Consider the following 20,878-nt stretch of genomic DNA (forward strand, 5'->3'; position numbering starts at 1 on the left):
TATAGAGATATTTTAGTATAATATATATCAGAAATTCAAAATAAAATATACATGATATTTATTTTAAGTTCAGTTCAATTTGATATTATATCTGTGAAGGCATGGGCACCATATACTCTGGGAAAAAATGCCCAGGAACACAGTGGTTGCAGAAGGATGGTATTTACTTGTCTCTAGGATAGAACTCAGGATTTAGCAACATTCACACTAGCTATATGAGATAAGTAGATGAGTACTTCAAATGAGATTAGCAAAATAAATAACATGCTATCATTTGTTTTTTTCTAATTTCTTGGAATAACCAAAACTATTTCTCTTATTTTTCAAGATGATTTTTTCATTGTAAAAATTGGTATTAAAAACGATTTTTGCATGTTTAATGTGTATATAGATTTTTGGATTATGACGGCTGCTGACTAATGAATGATATTTGATTCATTCTCACCTATCATCTAACTGTAAAGCATTAAAATGATACAAAGGCTGAGCATGATGGAAATGTTGATCAAGTGCTCATCCACAGCATCCTCACGAAAGTTAGATTTGAAAATATAATTATGGTAACAATAACGTCATGCTTTTTACGTGCTAGTCACGTTTCTAAGAATCTTACATATTCCAAACAATATAAACATCATATCAAATTTAGTACTAGGTACTGTTACCATTGTCTGTATACAGAAAGGAAAACTGAGACACAGAGAATTTAAGTAACATGCCAAAGGTTACACAGGTAGTAAGTAGTAGAGATGTGATTTGAACGCAGGCTCTATTACCAAAGTTGTTAACCACCATTCTATTATACAAAAGATTATTTTTGAAAAATATCCTAGGAATTCATCAATTTAAGCCCACTCACTCCTTTGCTATTTGAAACATTCTCTTTTGATCTTTTGAAATTGATATTCCCTCTTAATCTTTGTTGATTTCTCTTCTTCAGTTACTACCTGTGTTAACCCTTCCAGATCCCCATATGTCAAGGACAAAGCTACCAGTGTTCTAATATCAATATTATCAACTTCATAAAACATGATTCTTTTGAAAGTCCAAAATTTCACTTTGTGATAAATTTGCATTTTATAGTTGGATAGTTGGATATTTTCAGCATACAAAAATCAGCCCCACTCAAGGACTAAATGTGCAGTCGCAGACACTCATGTTAAGCTAGACTGGTGTAGAGGTGGATCCAACGAGATCTGTTTCTATAACTGGCCAGTTCATTCTAGCAAATATTTTCTTGCTATGACAGGTTGTTAACTGTGATACTAAAGATTCTACTGCTTTATCTACTGATAAATTACGTCTATTATGTCTTCTTTTTTTCTCAAGTAGAAAGGCCTCTAGCTTCTAATTTACTTGAAAATCTGCAAGAAAAACTCTAGATATACACATTCATTATGTGGAGTAAGAGTGGAATGTGTGCAGCCAGCTTCCACGCTGCATTTATAAATCAGCAAATTCTATTCTTTAATTTCCACTTGTCGCTGGCAGCATTTGAGAGCTACATATTACATTTTCTGCTAATAATGGCTTATAAATTATTAACGGACACCATTACGCTCCTTTCCCTTTTTACCCTACATTAAATCATTTTTAAATTTTATTTTACATTGCAATATTATATGTTTTCAAGTTTATGAATAAAATCATTTCTATTATTGGTTATAATATTTGACATGGGTTTTTAGAAAGCATTTGTAAGCTAAAAATACACAAGACAAAAACAATATTTGTGCTATAAGTAGCTAGAAATTTATTATATCTTTTCCAGGGTGCCTGTTATCACCTTCTATTTTTTTTCATAGTTGGTTACTGACGGATGAGATGCTGACATTTCAACTATATACTACTGCAGGTAGGAGTGACGTACATCATGTGGGATGTGTGCAGAAAGAGGTCAGTAAACATGACCTTCCCAGATCCCTGCATGTACCTCCTGGAGGGCCATGATATAAATGGGATTCTGAAGATTATTTCTGCTTTCACATCATAAATTTCAGATGAATTGGAAGGCCACTTTTCAGACACAAACCACTCCAAAGCAAAGGTAAATGGGAAAACAAGACTATACTCTGCAGCAGATAAATTTTATTATAAGTTGAATTGTGTCCTTCCAAAAGATATTTTAATGTCCTAACTCCCAGTACTTTAGAATGTGACTTTTTTTTGGAAATACGGTCCTTGAAGATGTAATTAGATAATTTAAGATGAAGTCATGCCGAGAAGGGTGGACCCTTAATCCAGCATGACTGGCATTCTTTTAAGAAGAGGCAAGATGACGTGAAGACAGACACACAGAGAGAAGGCTATGTGGCTACGGAGGGAGATGGGAGCGATGTATCCACAAGTCAAGAGATGCCAAGGAATGCCTGGCACTACCAGAAGTTGGAAGAGTCAAGGAAAGATCCTCCCCTAGAGGCCTCAGAGGGAGCAAGGCCCTGCCAACACCTTGATTTGGGACTTTGAGAGACTGAGAGGGAGGATGTTTTAGTCACCCAGTTTGCAGTAGTTTGTCATGGCTGCCCTAGGCAATGAATACAAACTTGATCATGGCAGAAGCTGGAAACACGTACAGGTGAAGTGCTGTCACTGCCATTCTCTAGTGATTAGCAATTTTCTCTTTTGATTTAGATGTGGGTATTATGATAATAACTAGATTTTGTCATGTTTTGTACCCAACCAATGATTATGATAGTGTAGATATATTAATAAAAACTAAAAATAAATTATAAAAATATAAGAGAAAAGAAAGAAACAAGAACAATATATTTGAATATGTCAGGCAGTCACAGATCAAGGTGACCTGCCTTAATTATAAATTCATTGTAATTTAATTAACTAATCACTTATTATTACTCTAAATATAAAATTCTAAAGATTTTCATTCTAGGAAAATAAATCATGAGGTATATAGATATCTTAATTAAAAATTTTATGTTTCTTTTTTAAGATTGGCACCTGAGCTAACATCTGTTGCCTATCTGTTTTTTTTCTTTTTTTCCTTCTTCTTCTCCCCAAAGCCCCCCACTACAAAGTTGTATATCCTAGTTGTGCGTGCCTCAGCATGGCCTGATGAGCGGTGCTAGGTCCACAGCCAGGATCTGAACCGTCGAAACACTGGGCCACCGGAGCGGAATGCAGGAACTTAACCGCTGATCTACAGGGCTGGCCCCAAAAGTTTTATAATTTTACCCTAAAATTCCAGAATTCAATTCCTTAAATCTGAGTGCCTGAGACTTAGTAGATATGCAAAAAATGTAGGCTGAATTAAGGAAGATAATGAAAATGATATATATTTTAATTAAATGAAATAAGAATTATAGTCAATTTGCTTACAAGGTCACTTTGATAAGAAGTCTCTAAACTAAGTAAAACTATCCCAAAGCTTAAAAATACTTGCATAGTAAGACCAGTATTCCACATGGTCAGATTTTTAAAATAATTCATAGGATAAATTATAAAAATGAATGGCATGGTGTTATAGATATAGACTATTGACTTCCTTTTGAAAACTATATTAACTGCTAAGCATAGCAGCAAAATCCACCTCAAGGTATGCGATATGGATTATCAAGAAGTCAGCAAAATTCCTCAGTGCTGCTATCATTTTCCTAGTCACTTTGGATTGGCTTCTTCTCTCCATTACTCCCTTAAACCTGTATATATTTTTGGAGAACTCTTATGTCCCTTATTTTGCTTTTCCAGTACTATCCACAACTAGTTTAGATTCTTAAATCTGGGTACTACAATTTTCTTCATACTAGTCAGTCTCAGTGACACACGCATAAAAATATTTCTATTTGTCCTAAACGGCTCACATAAAGACCTTTTATTTATTAAAATATTCTCTTTAACAACAAGTTTTTTGCATGTATCATTTAGATGACAATTTTCAAAGAAATGAAGTTTTGTAATGTAGACTGAATATTAAAACCAGATTCAATATAATTGATCCTTGATTATTGAAAAAGTACTCAATATGTCAGTAACTTAATACCATCTTAAATAATTTATTTACATTATGTTATAGATATACTCAATTGCGGCTCAATAGTGCCCTTGAATACTGGATAAACATGCTTTTATTGACTGATAGAAAATTAAACATTACAAAGGCTCCAGAATGTGTCTGGGGATATCTTATAAATTCTATAAGAGAGAGAACTGGTCATTCCTTTAGATGTTTGAGGTATAGAAACCTGTCAAAAGTAGATATCTTTTTGTAAACTGTAGAATATCATATGAATGTTAATTGAAATTAATATTGCCGATAGAATAGTCAAATTGTACTATTAAAAATATTGTATGCCCACACTCTCAATAATACGAATGAAATACGGATGAAATTTTATTAATATAGAATAAATTCGCACAAATGTAAATATATTATATATGCTATATTTAAATAAGCTTGTTAATTTAGTCATTAATCATACCTGAGTTAGTTCATTAATATCTACAAGTCCGTTACTGTCGGCATCAAAATATTTGAACATTTGATCCACCAACAACTTCTTCCGAGATAAGTCATCACCGTTAGGGTTTTCATTTTCTTGTGTGATGTATCTTTGATTTTGTAAATCTAAAAGCATGATTTTCATCTTGCTGTATTCAGTGGCCTTGCAGTTATCTCCTGTAACAAAAGAACTAAGTTATTTCAAAGCAATATTATTGAAAAGAAATCATTTATTTTACAAATATCTAGAAACTGGTATCTTATAGATAGTTAACTTTGTACATTATTTTTATGTCTCTACTTTGCATATATTACAACCAGTGCAGGGAAAAATGAATGGGCTATTTTTGTGGTAAGATAGAAAATTTTCATTTGTATCAAATCTAATAATAACACATTTACTGTATGTTTTCTCTTTGCCAAATTCCTTAGTTCTATGAGGGACATAAAAAAATAACATGATAGCTCCAATTAGCTCAGTGTTTAAATATATTATCTTAGTTTTAATTCTCACTATGCATTCTTAAATTGATAGTTTCATAGGTTTTGAACATGAGGTGTAAGGAGATTAAATGACTGGCCCAAGGCAAAGGGTCAGATTGTACTGGATTTTGCACTAATTCACATATATCTGGCTCCAAAATATTACAGCACATTTTTAATTGAAAGTATGTTGTTTATATTTAGACTTGTTTTGAAGAAGTTCATGTATGTGTGTGTATGTGGCATTTTTTCTTAATTCTGTTTTTAACGGCGCTAAGCTCATATTTGTATTCTTCCAAAAGTCTTTACTTATTTTTCTGATATCCCTTTCTCTCTCCTTTTACAGCACTTAGTGTATGACGTGATATATATTTTCAGTTTGTATCTTGAAGTTTTAACTTTGCAAATTTCATTTCCACAACTAAAGTAGAAGCTTACTGAAGTAATAATGTTACAGATTTTCAGTATCTCCCATATCATAACCAACACAATACTTACTGGGTACCTCATAGTTAATGAAAATAATTACCTGGCTTAATATCTTCACAAAAAACTATGAGTGCCTTAATATCCTCATATGGTTATTTTATAAAGGATTTGACTTACAATGGTTCCATGATGATGTCTTTATAAAAGTGCCTTGAAATGAAATGCATACTACTGATAGCAAATGCGATATAAAATATATTGCAGAAAATACAGTGCACAATGTAATTTACAAATGAAAACGTAATATATTACCTAAAAAGTTTTAAAACATATTTTTAGAGAAAAAAACTAATTTTATAATTGTTGTCAATCTTGACAATTAGGCTTTAACAGAATCCATGATTTTAAAAGAAGATTTCTAAAGATTTTTATAGATATGTCTGAGAAGCATGGGGTTGAAAAGCAATATTTGAAGTCTCATTCTCTTTCAAGACAAGATGGAAAACAATCTTTTCAAGAGAGATGAAAGACTATCTTATTCTTCAAAGACAGTGAAATGACTACTGTTTTTCAGCAATTTGTGTTTAGCAATCCTTTCAAGAACTTCTTTTTTACAACAAAATGTAAACTTTGTGCTGCAGATTAAGTCAATTTTGCATTACTCTGTTCTCAGTAAAGAATAATAAGAAGAATATGTTTTCATAATAGCAAAGAAATCACTGACAAAAGAGAGCAATAATCAAATCTGGAGGAATAGGTAGCAATTTGGGTGTCAGTGAAGGCGGCACAAAAGGAGCCTTCAAATATATGTGTGCGTGTGTGTGTGCGTGCATCAGAGAGAAATTTGTGATGGAAAAATGGGAAAAAGGATAATAAACCCTTCCAATAGCCTTTCCTGGGATTTCTGTATTTGACCTTGGATCTTATCTCCTTTCCATTGTATTGACTGACAGGGACGGGGTGGAGTTTGGAGAAGCTGACCTGGGACCATAGGCAATAAGATCAGAATGTGGGTGAGAGGCAGATGGGAAATAGGATTTACATGTTGTAAACTAATTTTGAACTAATATCAATTTAAACATAATGTAATATTTAAACATAATATAATAATATTAATTTAAACTAACCTTTAACTAATATTTAAATTTGGGTGAAAGGCATACAGCCTGGGTTGCTGCAGCCTAATTTTGATCTAATGAAGTAATGTGATCATCATAATGCTCTCTATTAATGCTTTCATTCCCCATATTGTAAATTTCTTCTAAAGTCCAGGCATTGGGGCGGTTGCTGGTAATCCAAAGAAAGTAAGATAAACAGTAAAACATGCCCATTGGGTTCCTGAAATTGATGGTAATTAGTGAATTTAAAGGAAAATTTTAGTGAATAAATGGAGCAGAATTTATATTATGATGGGTTAAGTACTAAAAACAAAGTGAGGATTTGGAAACATTAAACGTTTAATACCTTGTTAAATATTAATGTGAAAGAAAAACAACTAGTATTGTTAATGAGGAAGAATAGATATTTAGAAATCATGGCCTCACCCAAGAATAACATCATGTAGGAAAGTAAGAAATTTGTTTATTTGCTTATTTTGGTAGGATTCTCTTCTCAAAACTTAATCAACAGGCAGTGTTAGATTGGTGTAACTAACGAGAAGAAATGTTGCCCTGGATTCACTTCCTGCTCTGGGGTGCCAGTAAGAAATTTCCTTTGCTGTCCCTGTTCTAGACACTGAGAACAAGAGAATCAAGTCCCTATTTGGTGGCATCTATACCACCTTCCTTCCCATGAATGCAGGGACACTGGGGCTGTACTGTTTGTTGACTCAGAGTCATTCTAAGAGCAGTTAATATCCATCTGGCCTTGTAGGGCCTGGAAGGATGCAGAATCTCTAACATTCAAATAGCTGCACCTGTGTAGCTACTGAGCCTGTCTAAGTCTCTATGGAACTGATAATAATTACATTGTATTTATCTTATAGTACAACCATCAGTTTCGACCATATGACAAGTGCTAAAAATTATAGATGATATCAATTATACATAGTATGATATTTTTCAAAGGCTGTAATTTGTTCTTAAATCTTTGAAATTACATTTTTATCCTTCCCTTCCATCCATCAGTAAAAAGTACCAGTTCTGTTCAACACAAAAATATTCAAATCTAAATATGTAAATAATATTATTTTTCTCTTTTTAGCATTTATAGCTAGAATTTGATTAATCTGATTCTAATATAACTGTAATCTTAGAAATTAAAAAAAAATAAAAATTGAATCTATTATTTAATGTCAATTCCATTCATTTATTATAATGCATATTGGAACTGTTTTTTCCTCAAAGTAGTCAATAATTTCTAAAAGAACCCTTTCACATATTTTTAGGAAAAATATTTTGTGTTTATAGCATAAACAATACATCAAAACTTTAGGATATTGATTTAATGTGCATATGTGAATCAAATTCAGCATGGAAAACTATTATGTTTATATTAATTTGTAGGTTGTTAAACTGTGTGTATGAAGGAATTAAAATTACCTCAGTTAAAATAGTCTGAACAGAATTAAAACCAACTTTAATCTTTAACTGGAATATGTAGTTAAATGTGAAAAAGATAAGGGTGTATATTGTTTCGTGTTACATGACATTTACTTAAATGTTCTTATTAAAAAGTGTATTACAGTTATACATAATATTAATGTAAACCTGTTGTATTTCAGATACTATTCTAATTCTTGGAATTTACTAAGACAAACATATTTCACAACTTAGTACATTTAAAGAGCCATGATTTTCTCATAGCGACAAGGAGTTTTTTAAACAATAGACTTTACTTTTTACAGCAATTTTAGGTTTACAGCAAAATTGAGCATAAAGCACAGATTTCTCATAGACCCACATGCCCACAGATTCCTCCACTATGAACATCCCACAATGGTCTACCATGACATATCATCATCACCAAAAGTCCATAGTGTATGTTAGAGTTCATTAAGCACATTAGGGTTCTTGGTATTGTATATTCTTTGAGTTTTGACAAATGTATGATGATGTGTATCCACATGTGCCATACAGAATAGTTTCACTGCCCTAAAGATCCTCTGTGCTTTGCCTATTCACCTCTCCCTCCTCCTTAACCCTTGGCAGTGACTGATCTTTTACAGTCTCCATAGTTCTGCCTTTTCCAGAAAGTCATATAGTGGGAATCATACAGTATAAAACCTTCTCAGATTGGTACTTTCACTTAGTAATATGCATTTCAGTTTCCTACTGTTTTTTATGGCTCAATAGCTGATTTCTTTTCAACACTGAATGATGCTCTATTGCCTGGATGTACCACAGTTAACTTATCCATTCACCTACTGAAAGACATCTCGGTTGCTTCCAAGTTTTGGCAGTTATGAATAAATGTGCTATAAATATCCATGTTTGGGTATGTGTGCGGACCTAAGTTCCCAACTCCTTTGGATAAATATCAAGGAGCATAATTGCTGGGTTGTATAGTAAGATTATGTTTAGTTTTGTGAGAAACTGCCAAACTGTCTTCCAAAGTGGCTGCAGCATTTTACATTTCCATCAGAAATGGATGAGAGTTCCTGTTGCTCCATATCCTCGCCCGAACTTGATGTTGTCACTGTTTTGGATTTTTGCCATTCTAGTAGATATGTAATGTCATTTAATTGTTTTATAAGGAATTTTTAAAGTTAATAAGTGACTATATTCTACTAGAGACACTGGGTCCTTTCCCCTTTCCCCACTGTCTACACATGAACAATGCGATTTGCCTTAACTTAATATCTCCTTCAGCACTGTTGAATAGTTAAAGGAAAATGATTAAAAACACAGTTAATTCAATTGACATGCTTACTGATTAACTTGGGGAATTAATCTTACTGCAAATAAAAGGAAAGTATTGCGAGTTAAATATCCATTCTCCAAACATGTTTCATTTGTGATATAACTTTTGTGAATTATGTGCCACATTATCATTGAAAACTGCCTACAAATCTATACAAGCAGTATTAAAAAAGAGTTTGATTTTCCAGTTTGGCAAATATGCTTATATATTAGAATTTCAATAAGTGTGCTCTAGTAATCAGGTCACTTTGCTCTCTTAACCCTGAGTGAACATTAATTCAAACGTCTTTGAGGAGCAAGATTAGGCATCCCATTCTCTGTTTCCAGCTACATTCTTCAAAGGTCACAGACTTTGGAGCAAGTGCTCAGCTTGGCTATTACTTACTCTTATTACTTACCACCCTCTCTCATCATTCTTACAAACACTATCTCATACTATAAAGTAAAGATGAAGAAAATGCTGACAGGAAATACAACAAAATAAAACAGAGCACAATACAATGGTGACATTTATAATGTAGAATGCCTGGGAAACTGAATGAAAAATGTAAGTTTATCTCACCAGAAGTAAACACAATTTAGAATATTATTGCAATTGGTCAAATATATTATTTTAATTTTTGGTGAATTTAACAGCCTTTTAAATCACTATCTTTATATTAAACACCAAGAAAATATGATATGCTTCATATGAAAAGGCATATCTTCTATAGAATATATGAAAGATAATGCTGTTAAAGAGTTTGTGAATAAAGTTTTTCCTAATTAATCAATTAACCATTGTTTTTTTCCAGCAACCCATCAACAAACATTTTGTCCATGATATGTAAGGTCTTCCATCTTCTTACAATCCTACAATTGCTATTAAAATGTGAGTGCATATTACCTTAAATATTACACTACATAGATCTTATAGTTTTTGTTGTGAGATCCTATATTTTTTAGAGGTGATTAATTTGTATTTATATTACCCCGATGTTACTTCTAGGAATAAAGACATATAAAAGACTTTAATTTTTAAAGAATTTGACTAAATTCATTTAAGAAGTTAACCAGGTTACAAAAAAGTAAATCTATGACTGCATCAAATATAGTCAAAACTAAGACATGTAACTCCATTAAGAGCAGATCTCTTAGGACCCTTGAACACTAAATAATCTTGTCCAATAATTTTGTCACATCACTCAAATGTATGGTTTTCAATGAAAATTTTATTGTTTGTATTGGTGTTATAGAAAGTATGCTATTCCTATCTGTGAAGCCATAGGCATGTAATGATTTCTAGTCCAATATTTGCATAGCAATTATGGTGTGCTGGCACTGTTCTAAGTATTTTCCAGATAACTCATTTAATCTTTATAATGACCCTATGAAGTAAGTACAATTAACATACCATATCCTTGAAGACATAGTAAGCCCACTAATAGGCTTGACATTTGACTTTACATGAAAGATTGAGAAACTTCTGACCCTAGAATTGTAAGCCCAGCGCTCAGAAATTAACTCAGAAGTTTCTCATAAGATATACAGAACTCACGAGGTGCATCTATTTGTTTTTTGAGAAAATGGAAAAGCTTTCATTGCTCTTTCTTCCATGTTACTCTACAAATTTGTGTGAAATTCTGTCAAGAATTTATAGTCTTCTGAGGATTGCCTGTATGCGTGTAATCTGCTATATACACTCAATAATATATCATGTTTTTTCTGTCTTCTTTATTGGGACAGAGAGATCTTTTGGTTGGTAGGATCTTAATCTCCCCGACAATCATTAATGACATAATATTAAGTACACTAAGTACATAATAGTGAATGAAGATGAAGTAGCCATTAAGCATAGTGCCTTGGTCTGGAACAAACCCAGAAATGTACTCCTACGGGAATATAGTACTCTTCCTTAAGCATTGAGTTTAATGCTAAGTTTATATATAGTAGAAGGTTGAGGTTGAGTTAGTTTCTTTATGGAGTTTATCCATGAGCCTAGGTCATTTGGCCATTTTGGTGTTAAAAGTTCCTAGTTATGAGCATAACCATATGTCTTTTTCTGGGCACTGCATATCTTAGTCAAGAGTTCATATACATCTTGCCTCCTAATAACTCAGCTGCTTTTTCTGCCATTTGTCACAAAAGTTACAGTTAAAAATAAGATTTATTCTGTGGTTTCTACTTCTATATATATTCGACGTACTCATTCTTTTTTGCCAAGTAAACAAAAGAGATAATAGATATGAATGGACATCAACCTCTGGCTATGTGTTTATCCTATCAAATTTAGCATCAAGAAATATTCTTTCAAAAATAAATCTAATTCTATTCAATTGTAAATATTCAAATACCACCGAATACTAAACATCACAGCAGCAACATTCATAGTGTTGCTGTTGTTTTTTGATAGACACTTTCATGCAGGCTTAATCTTGAAATGGGTTAATATATATAACAATTTATTGCTTGTTGGATTTGGGTAGGAATCTCTTGTATGTGGGTGGGCAATGTCACTTTATTGGATTTTCTTATCTCAATACAAAGATCATGCATAAATAATTTATCCTAATAGATGTAACCTGCAAAAAGTCACATCCCTGTGGTAGTCTCAACTATGTGTTAATTGTCATTACTTCTTTTAAGCTCAGCTGACCATTGGGAGACATCGTTCTATGACTTGTATTTGTCTCACGATAGTTCATATTTTGATTGGTTATAGCATAGATGCTAGATTAAGTACTGTTCCAAAACCAACAAAATAAACACAAATCATTCTACCAATTTGTGTCCCTCTGTAGAAGAGGATTATTCAGTGTTCTCAAATGAGTCCTGGTTCTAGAAATTAAATAGTTAAATGGTCAAGAGAAGACTTCTTCAACTAGACATGTGTCTGCCATTCTTTACTATATGACAGTTCTTTAGAATATTTCCAAAGTGGACCCCTATTTTGGTCTGAAATTTTAATAACTCATACATAAAGACTATATATTAAGAACATTTTGTTATATATAACCTAGATGCTATGTCCATTGTTTTGTGTTCTGGAAGATTATAAACGCTAATTGTTGGATTGTAATTAGTCTTGGGTGGTGAACATGATGTAATCCGCACAGAATTCAAAATATATTATGATGTACACCTGAAAGTTATGTAATGTTATAATCCAATGTTACTGCAATAAAAAAAAAGAAAGTAAAGTGTATTTGAGGCGGAAAAAAATGCTAATTGTTCAATTCCTCAGCGTCACATATTACCATAGAAATATAACACTATTTGACGTTTTATTTCATTCACACATACTTAGTCACACAAGATAAGTAATAAATATCTATTTGCTCATATACTTTATTATGGGTATGCATCATGTTTTAACAATAGCCCATCATGGCCTTGGCCAAAGATATTTGGGAAATAGAAAAGGGATATCAATAAGAGGAGATGGAGAAATTAATACTGAAAGTTTTCTACATTAAGTGTAGACTGTGCATGCCATCAGTAGAAATTGGGCTTATATGACAGTGAGCAAATAAATATAGAGGAAACGGTAAATTGATTTTTTTTTTTTTTTTTTTTTTGCTGAGGAAGATTCACCCTGAGCTAACATTTGTCACCAACCTTCCTCTATTTTGTATGTGAACTGCCATCACAGCATGGCCACTGATAGATGAGTGGTGTAGGTCCACGCCGGGAACTGGACCCAGGCTGTCAAAGCAGAGCCTGAGGAACTTAACCACTAGGCCACCAGGGCTGGCCCAAATCAATTTTTAAAAGAGACGAATTTTAGGTAATTGTGGGATAGCCTAGTAAAGCCTCAATGAGGGAAACGTAACATAGTTATAGTCCAGAGTCTCTATAATTCAGAAGAAAGGAAGGCTTTGATGAATTGGACTTGTGAGTCATTGGCAGTCAAAGTATGATTGATAAAGGAGATCATTTGTAAAGTGTGAAGACGGTAGTCGTTAAACCATGACCACATGCATTTTTAAGGAGTGTTAAGATACAGACTTCTTAAAAGAGACTGCTAAAGCATTGATTAGTTCAGTGGAAGAAGACATGAAGACAGTTTCATTACACATCTTTATGTGCTAAAGTCCATTTCTTGAAAGGGGGAAAACATGGACTAACTGCTGTAAATTAGATGGATGATCATGAGGAAAAAGAAATGTTGCCTTTCTCTGAAATGCAAAAGTCTTCTGTGAAATCCTGCTGGCATTTTGATTTTCACCATACGCAAGAATGTGTGTATGTGTGGGTACATAAAACAAAAACTGTGGTTATGTTAATATGAGTAATAACAGCGCATGTAGAGAGATATTCCTTTGATATGGTATTGACTTATGTTCAAAAAAAGCCTATGGGTTGCCTTATCAAAGATAAGTTCAAGATAACTTTATATAATGAAAAGTTGGTTTTCCATTAAACTGACTTTTATCAAGTTGTTGCTACAACCTAAAGGCTTATGAGTTTGAATGTGTTTACGTAAGAAAACTATTCATTAAAATGTGTGAAATTTCTAAAGTCAATAGAGAGATGTAAAATTCCTAATTTTCACCTTATGAATAAATATCAGAAGAGAATTACTTAAGTAGTTGTCCTTTTCATGTATGTTTTCAGATGACTATGAATTACAAACTCCTTGCTTTCAAAGCCATTCATTTTTACAAGTGATTTGAAGAAGTTTTTAATAAATATATTTTAAAGTAATGCCTGTCTTTCTGGTTTCTGAAGAAAACCAAGATTTTGCCTTTATATACACTCCAAAATTTTCATTTGTTTAATTTCTTGATTTAGTGACCTTTTATGAGCAGTGGAAACAAAAAACACCCCTCTCTTTGAAGATAACATATATTAATATCCATATGCCTATATTTTTATATGCTCATATATGTATATACTAATGCAAAAATATACAATGGTTTAGTATTATTTTATTTTCTTCAATTAAATTTAATTCTTCTTGGCTCCATGATTAAAATAATGACAGTAGCTTACATAATTTATATCTAAAGATTTTCCCTTTGTGCAATTCAAATGTCGTTTAGGCCACATACTGATTTCTAGTATTGTTTGGTAAATGTTTGGAATAAGCAATGAAATTATTGTGTCTCCAATGGAAAATTATTCATTATTTACAACATGACTTTCTGGGTTATCTGACTTTAGATTTTTATCGCCTTTGAGGTATTTTACTACCCTGTAAATTGCAGATAACTGATAGCAATGAAAAATAATTCTCGTCTATGGACTTGCAAATGAATTCTGACTGGAAGAGATTCAAATGATTTCTCTCCTCCATTTTGTGGAAAAAGCCAGGTTCACAACTACTTATAAATTCATTTCCACAGTTGTTTACTCCATATAAATGTGTGGCTCTTTGACTTCTTTGAACTGATTATAATGTATGCCTAGTTGCCACATAAATAATGAGTAGGATAAATAGTTAACGTGTTAATTTTATATCTATATGAGAGTTATGATTTTGCTTTTTAAGAAAATTATCCTTTATCACTCCAAATATATGATTCTTTTTTCTTAGAAGAAAGAAAGGCCTAATATAACCTCAAAATTCTTATGTTTGTCTCAGATATAAGCGATTCTATACCACTTCTGATACATAAGTGAATATAGACAGGTGAATTTGAATATACCTCCAGCAAGTCAAACAAAGAATGTAACAAGAAAAGATATTGTAAATAGCAAAATTATAGAGCACTTTCAGTTTTAATTTTTCCCTTCTTTATTACTACACAACATAAGCTTTAAAAAGGTAAAACTCAATAGCTGAATTAACTCTTCACCATTCTAAAGCAAATATCCTATATTTATACTTCCAGTTTACTTTACATAGTCATTTTATTGTTTTAATCATTGAAACATCCTTTCAAGGAGAAAATATTATCACTTCTTTATCATGGTCTTATGAAATAATAAAATGGAGGTTTTTACAAGGTCATATGGTAAACAAAAATATAAATATCTGTTATTTCCTGTAGATGCAAAATTTTGATCGGTTGCCTTCAAAAGAATTTTCAAATTGCTGCATACTTCTAACAGGATCCTTTAGACTTTACTGCACCATGTCGTGAATTAAGAAATGTGCTCACCTGAGTGGATACAACTCTGAATACAAAGCCTTGCAAGCACGTATTGTCTTTGTGGAAAGAAGAAAGCACTTGCTGGTGAACACATCCCACTGCAGGGGGCTTGTCTTGAAAAGTGAGGTGCAGGCTGGATTTCAGCTCTACTTACTGCCTGGGCCGAGGGACTTCGTGGGGTGTACAGCTGATGGCAACCTTGCCTTTATTGCTTTGTACTGGGCATCATTTTGGTATTTTAGTTTGAGTAAGCTTTCTATTATGAATTCTAACAAAGACCTTTTCCATGAGCAAGCATCTAATTTTCTACACCGTCATATGCATTACTTTGTCATAATATTTAATATCTAATGTAAAGAGATCAGCCAATATTATTTAAAAGAGTGATAAAAGTACCGTGAAATACTGCTTTTTAATAGCTATTTCATTAAAGAAAACATATCTGATAGACAAGAAAACCAAAGACACTGTTAACAGGAAATGTCATTATTTCATCAATAACTTTCCTAGTAAGAAGGTGATCTTTTCATATTTCAAATTTTTCTCACCCACAGCATACATTTTGTACTAACATTCATGAGACACTACACCAGATGCACTGATTGATTCCTGTCCTTACCTGGTCATGGCACCCTAAAGAGTAGACAGGATTTTGGCTGGAGCCCAATGCTTGAGGCAGGACCAGGTCCTAGCACAGATCTATCTTTTTGGAATTCTGCCAGGTTTAGAGACTAAATAGAAAGCTATGTGACGCATGATCTGAATTTCTGTTTTATTTTAATGACCCTTTAAATCATCTTTAAATGGTCTTTCCCAGACTTAGTCTCAGGGAAACAAAGTAAATTTTGGCATTCAATTTGTGGAAAGATGGCAATTATTTTAGAAGTCTAAGGAAGTATAACTTTCTAAATAGTCCAAGGACAATAGAAAAATTGTATCATAGAAGGAAAAACCATAAAAACAGGAGGAAGGAAAAAAGACAGGGTGATAGAAAGAAAAGAAAGAGAAAAGATCATTTCACACTGAAGAATAGACTTATTTCCCAAATAACTTATTTTTCTTCCTGTATTTACTACAAGGAATTGTCAAAACCAAGTTGAGAGAATTAGTAATGTCAAGTTATCTTAAGAAATAGATTTTTAAAAATCAATCTATAGCAGGTTTGGACAAACTTCTTTTGTAAAGGGTCAGAGAGTAAATATTTTAGGCTTTGTGGACCATGCTGTCTTTGCCACCACTACTCTTCCTCCCTGTTTTTGGGCAAAAGCAGAGATAGGCAGTACAAATGATCATGGCTGTGTTCCAATACAATTTTACTTAAAAAAGCAGACTGTGGGCCATAGTTTGCTGACCCCTGGTCTATAGAATGGTGTAGCATAGAGAGATAGCTATAAAACTCATTAACATTATTCCTAGGTTTTTGTTTTTTGGCTCTTTTCTTAAAATTTAAGTATTAGAGAAAAAATGTAGATATAGATCTCTTCAATGCTGGATTCAAAAGTAGTATTTTTTGTTATTTCTATTTAAAAGATCCTTTAACGTGTGCCATAGAAATGCATCCAATAAGGTGTGAGAAATTAATATTTTATGTGAATTCGAGGGATAGTGTGAGAATGAAGGAGGGCTGCTATCTCACATATATCCCAGGGAAGTCACTAATTTTTCTCAACTGTCACGAAAGAGTGGACTAGACCTTTTACTTTTATTGAAGTAACTTCTCGGTTAAAAGGGGTTCTTTTAGGTGAAAGCATTTTGTTAAATATAATCAGGATAAATTTTATATTATATTAGTTTGTGAACATAAGAAAGATCTGTCTTTTACCTTTGGACGATGGTCAAGAAAGCGCTACAAACGTAATTCACTCCTTAAAGCATATTGCTGGCACAGCCTGAAATTGCTTTTAAGTTGTACTGAATGAGAAAGTAGGACTCAGAAGCAGTAGTTCCTACCATATGTTTCGCATTATAGTCACCTGAAGAACATTAAAGCAATTGATGCCTGGGCCTCATTTGCAGAGATTCTGATTTAATTGATCTGTGGCGGGATCTGGGCATCAGTATTTTTTAAAAGCACTCAAGATGATTCACCTGTGCAACCAAGGTGGTGTACCACTGTTTCAGAGTTTAAATAAAGTTGATTAAGATCATATCCCTCTAAGGGGAAAATCTGAGACCTGACCTTAGTTCAGAGGTTATATCTAGACTATGACCTCCTAGTCGCTTCTTTGCTCGCACAGGCCTAGCACATTAGGCAACAGAAAAATGCCTTGAGCGTTCAGGGCTGGTTCTGATCTGTGTGTATTGCAGTAATTGTAAATCTGAGTTAAATTAGTGAAGATGAAAAAAAATATGCTTTTATCAATGAAGTGCATTCTATATTTCATCTATTTTTAATGTCCAGCTTAGGGGCAACCTAGGCAGTGTCCCCAGTCCTTTGGGCTCAGAAATATAGAGGCCTTCTCTGGGACCCGTGTTTGGTTCTCACTTTAAACTTCCATAGTGCTTTATCTGAATCACATTTATTCTCTCTCTCTCATTTTGCCTTTTATTATTTTAAACATGTCTTTGTTTCCCTTTTCTGAACTATGAAGTGCTAATGGTAAGGACCATTTGTGATTCATTTTTATATCATCCACAGGTTCTCCTATTGGGTTTTATAGATAATAAAATCTTAATAAATTGTCATAAAATAAATACTAATATAAAAAGGTAACACTTTTTCTATTCTACCGCTGCATGCATCATTTAGATTTTATTATCATAATCTGGTAAACTTAGTGACCAGCTTATTGAAGAAACCATATCTACAACTCTATCTATTTACACGCACACACACACATATTTTTATTGCTTAGCTCAGTGCCAGCTACTATTTGCTTACTAAATATTTATTGAATACCTTAATATCTACTTTCAAAAGACGCAGAGTAGAAATGGCTAAAAGAGTGCAGTAAATGAGCATTTCAGTTATTACTAGAGTTGCCAGATTTAGAACATAAAAATGCAGGACAGCCAGTTAAATAGGACTTGAAGATAAATAATGAATAAATTTTTGGTACATATAGTCACAAATGTTGCATTGTATTTTATCTGGCAATCTTAGTTACTAAAAAAAGTGGTACTACATTTTAAAGTGGTACTACATTTTGTATATATGAAAGAAGTAAGCAATTTGAAATCCAGAAAGAAACACCAAGAAAAAGAGAGGCACCACCAAGGTGAGCACTGCCTGAGGGAAGAGCCAGGAAGATCCCCATTCTCTCCAGAATGTGCTGGATGACGTGCAATGGGGTTCCCTGTCCAGCCATTGGACCAGTTTCTTCTTTGTGATGTAATCCCTCTCTGAAAACCTACACACATGTAGCAAAAATACAAAATCAATAAATGTTGATGTACGTATGTGTGTGTGTGCTCATTTTTTTTTAAATCAGGGAATAATTCTGTCTTATAGTTCTTTTTTTGAGGAATTATTTAAAAATGTGTAGCCCTCTTTCTTATTTTACCACTGAAGTCAGGCTATATTCTGTTTATATTTATTTATTCAATTTTCCCTTTTTTTGTTGTTTTTTACTAAACCATGCTTTAACTTAATGCTAATTCTGGATGCAAAACTCTTTGAACAAAACTAAAATATTTAGGACCAAAAGTTTTCATGTAAGAATCCACAAAGTCATCTCATTTATTGAGGTTTATTTCACATTTGGAGCTTCACAGTATCACATTAAAATAATTTTGAAAGATACCAAGATAAGTGTATTGAGAAAGTTTGAGTTTTTTATGAGGCAGTGTGTTATTTCTAATCTTGAAGAGATCTGATGGTTTTGAGAAACTAATATATTTCCGTTTTAATGCTAACTTAATTTGATCTTTGATAAAGTTTATTTTAACCAAAGGATCTCAGAGAAAATGAATAATTTATCAGTAGATTGCATTGATATTGTAGATCTCTTTCTGAGATGGTAGGAAAGAGGAGTAGTACAACAATGACATATTTTTATTTAAATAAGAACATAAGAATTTCAAATATCTGTGGCTGTAGTCAACAGGATACATTTTCAAAGGTTTTGTGTGAGACGCTTGAAAACTCTAAAACGAGATATCTTATAAATAATCTGTTTGGGATTTCCATTTCAGGTTCCTATATTTTCTCTTGAAAACTGAGTTAGAGCTGATGCCCAAGGGATGTTTTGTCTTCGTTGTCCCATGCATGGCCTGAATGGCTTTGCTTAGGTGTTGTGTTGTGCATCTCTTCCACCTGAGTCTGTATTCCAAAGAAAAGGCAAGATAGCCTCAGAAAGCATTTACTTCTGAAATTTCAAAAATAGAAACAAGAAAATTCTTTGCATTTAGCAACGAGTAAAGTATGGAATGAAATTTTATATACTTCTATCAAAATGAAAAATATATTTTCAAAATCCCTTTTTAAGATGAAATTGAAAGCTTCACCTCATGGTCACTGCTTGATCAGCACAAACTCTGGTTTTTAAAGATTTTTTTTTTTTTTCCTTTTTCTCCTCAAAGCCCACCCGGTTCATAGTTGTATATATTCTTTAGTTGTGGGTCCTTCTAGTTGTGGGATGTGGGATGTCTCCTCAGCATGGCCTGACCAACGGTGCCATGTCAGTGCCCAGGATCCGAACTGGCGAAACCCTGGGCCGCCGCAGCGGAGCGCGCTACTTAACCACTCGGCCACAGGGCTGGCCCCCAAACTCTTGTTTTTAAAACAGAAATGTGAAATTATTTTATTGAAGAATGGCATTAATTCCAAGGTTTCTTATGAAGTCATTTCAATACTTGACTATAGTTTGAGGTCAAATGTTATGGAATGCATATATAATTTGGGGGATATGATGTAGGATGAAAAGACGTGATAAAGATACTGCTATCAAATGAATTATGTTATCTTAATCTTATATAAATGGATTTAAAAAATATAACATTCTCTTTCTTTTAATTGGTAAGATTAGTCTATTTATATTTATTATTGATATGGTCTGAATGCTTGTGTGCCCCCCCAAAATTCATATGTTGAAATGATAATGCCCAATGTGATGGTATTAGAAGTTCGGACCTTTGAGAGACGGACAAATAGAATCAGTGATCTTACAAAAGAGAGCCCACAGAGATCCCTAACCCCTTCTGCCACGTGAGGACACAGTGAAAAGACAGCTATGTATGAACTAAGAAGCCCTCACCAAACACTGAATCTGCCAGTGCTATGATCTTGAACTTTCCAGCTTCCAGAATGATAAGAAATAAATGTTGTTTATAAGCCACTCAGTCTGTGGTATTTTGCTATAGCAGACTGAATGGACTAAGACAATTATGATGATTGATATCTTTAGACTTGTTTCTATAACTGTCTTTGTGCTCACTATTTTCTTGTTCTTGCGTCTTTTCTTTTTGGATAAATCATGTTTGTTTTGTTTTTATTTCATCATTTATCTGTTACTGATTTAGAATTTATATGCTCTATTTTTTTCTTATTTTAGTGCTTGCCAAGGGTATTTTATCATACATGTTTATTATAGAAATATCTTTTATTCTTTTCTGCATCTTTGAGAAATTTCTTT

General features: G+C 32.9%; 1 protein-coding gene across 1 annotated transcript in view; it reads right to left on the reverse strand.

Moving 5' to 3' along the window:
• The window catches only part of FSTL5 (follistatin like 5), a 710,646-nt gene that overhangs the window by 328,921 nt on the left and 360,847 nt on the right, over nucleotides 1-20,878 (reverse strand). The window contains exon 5 of the mRNA XM_046657076.1: nucleotides 4,437-4,633. Within this exon, the coding sequence (XP_046513032.1) occupies nucleotides 4,437-4,633 (197 nt within the window). The remainder of the gene's footprint in view (nucleotides 1-4,436; nucleotides 4,634-20,878) is intronic.

Source organism: Equus quagga, chromosome 3, assembly GCF_021613505.1.
Source record: "Equus quagga isolate Etosha38 chromosome 3, UCLA_HA_Equagga_1.0, whole genome shotgun sequence".
In the NCBI taxonomy this organism is placed as follows: Eukaryota; Metazoa; Chordata; class Mammalia; order Perissodactyla; family Equidae; genus Equus; species Equus quagga.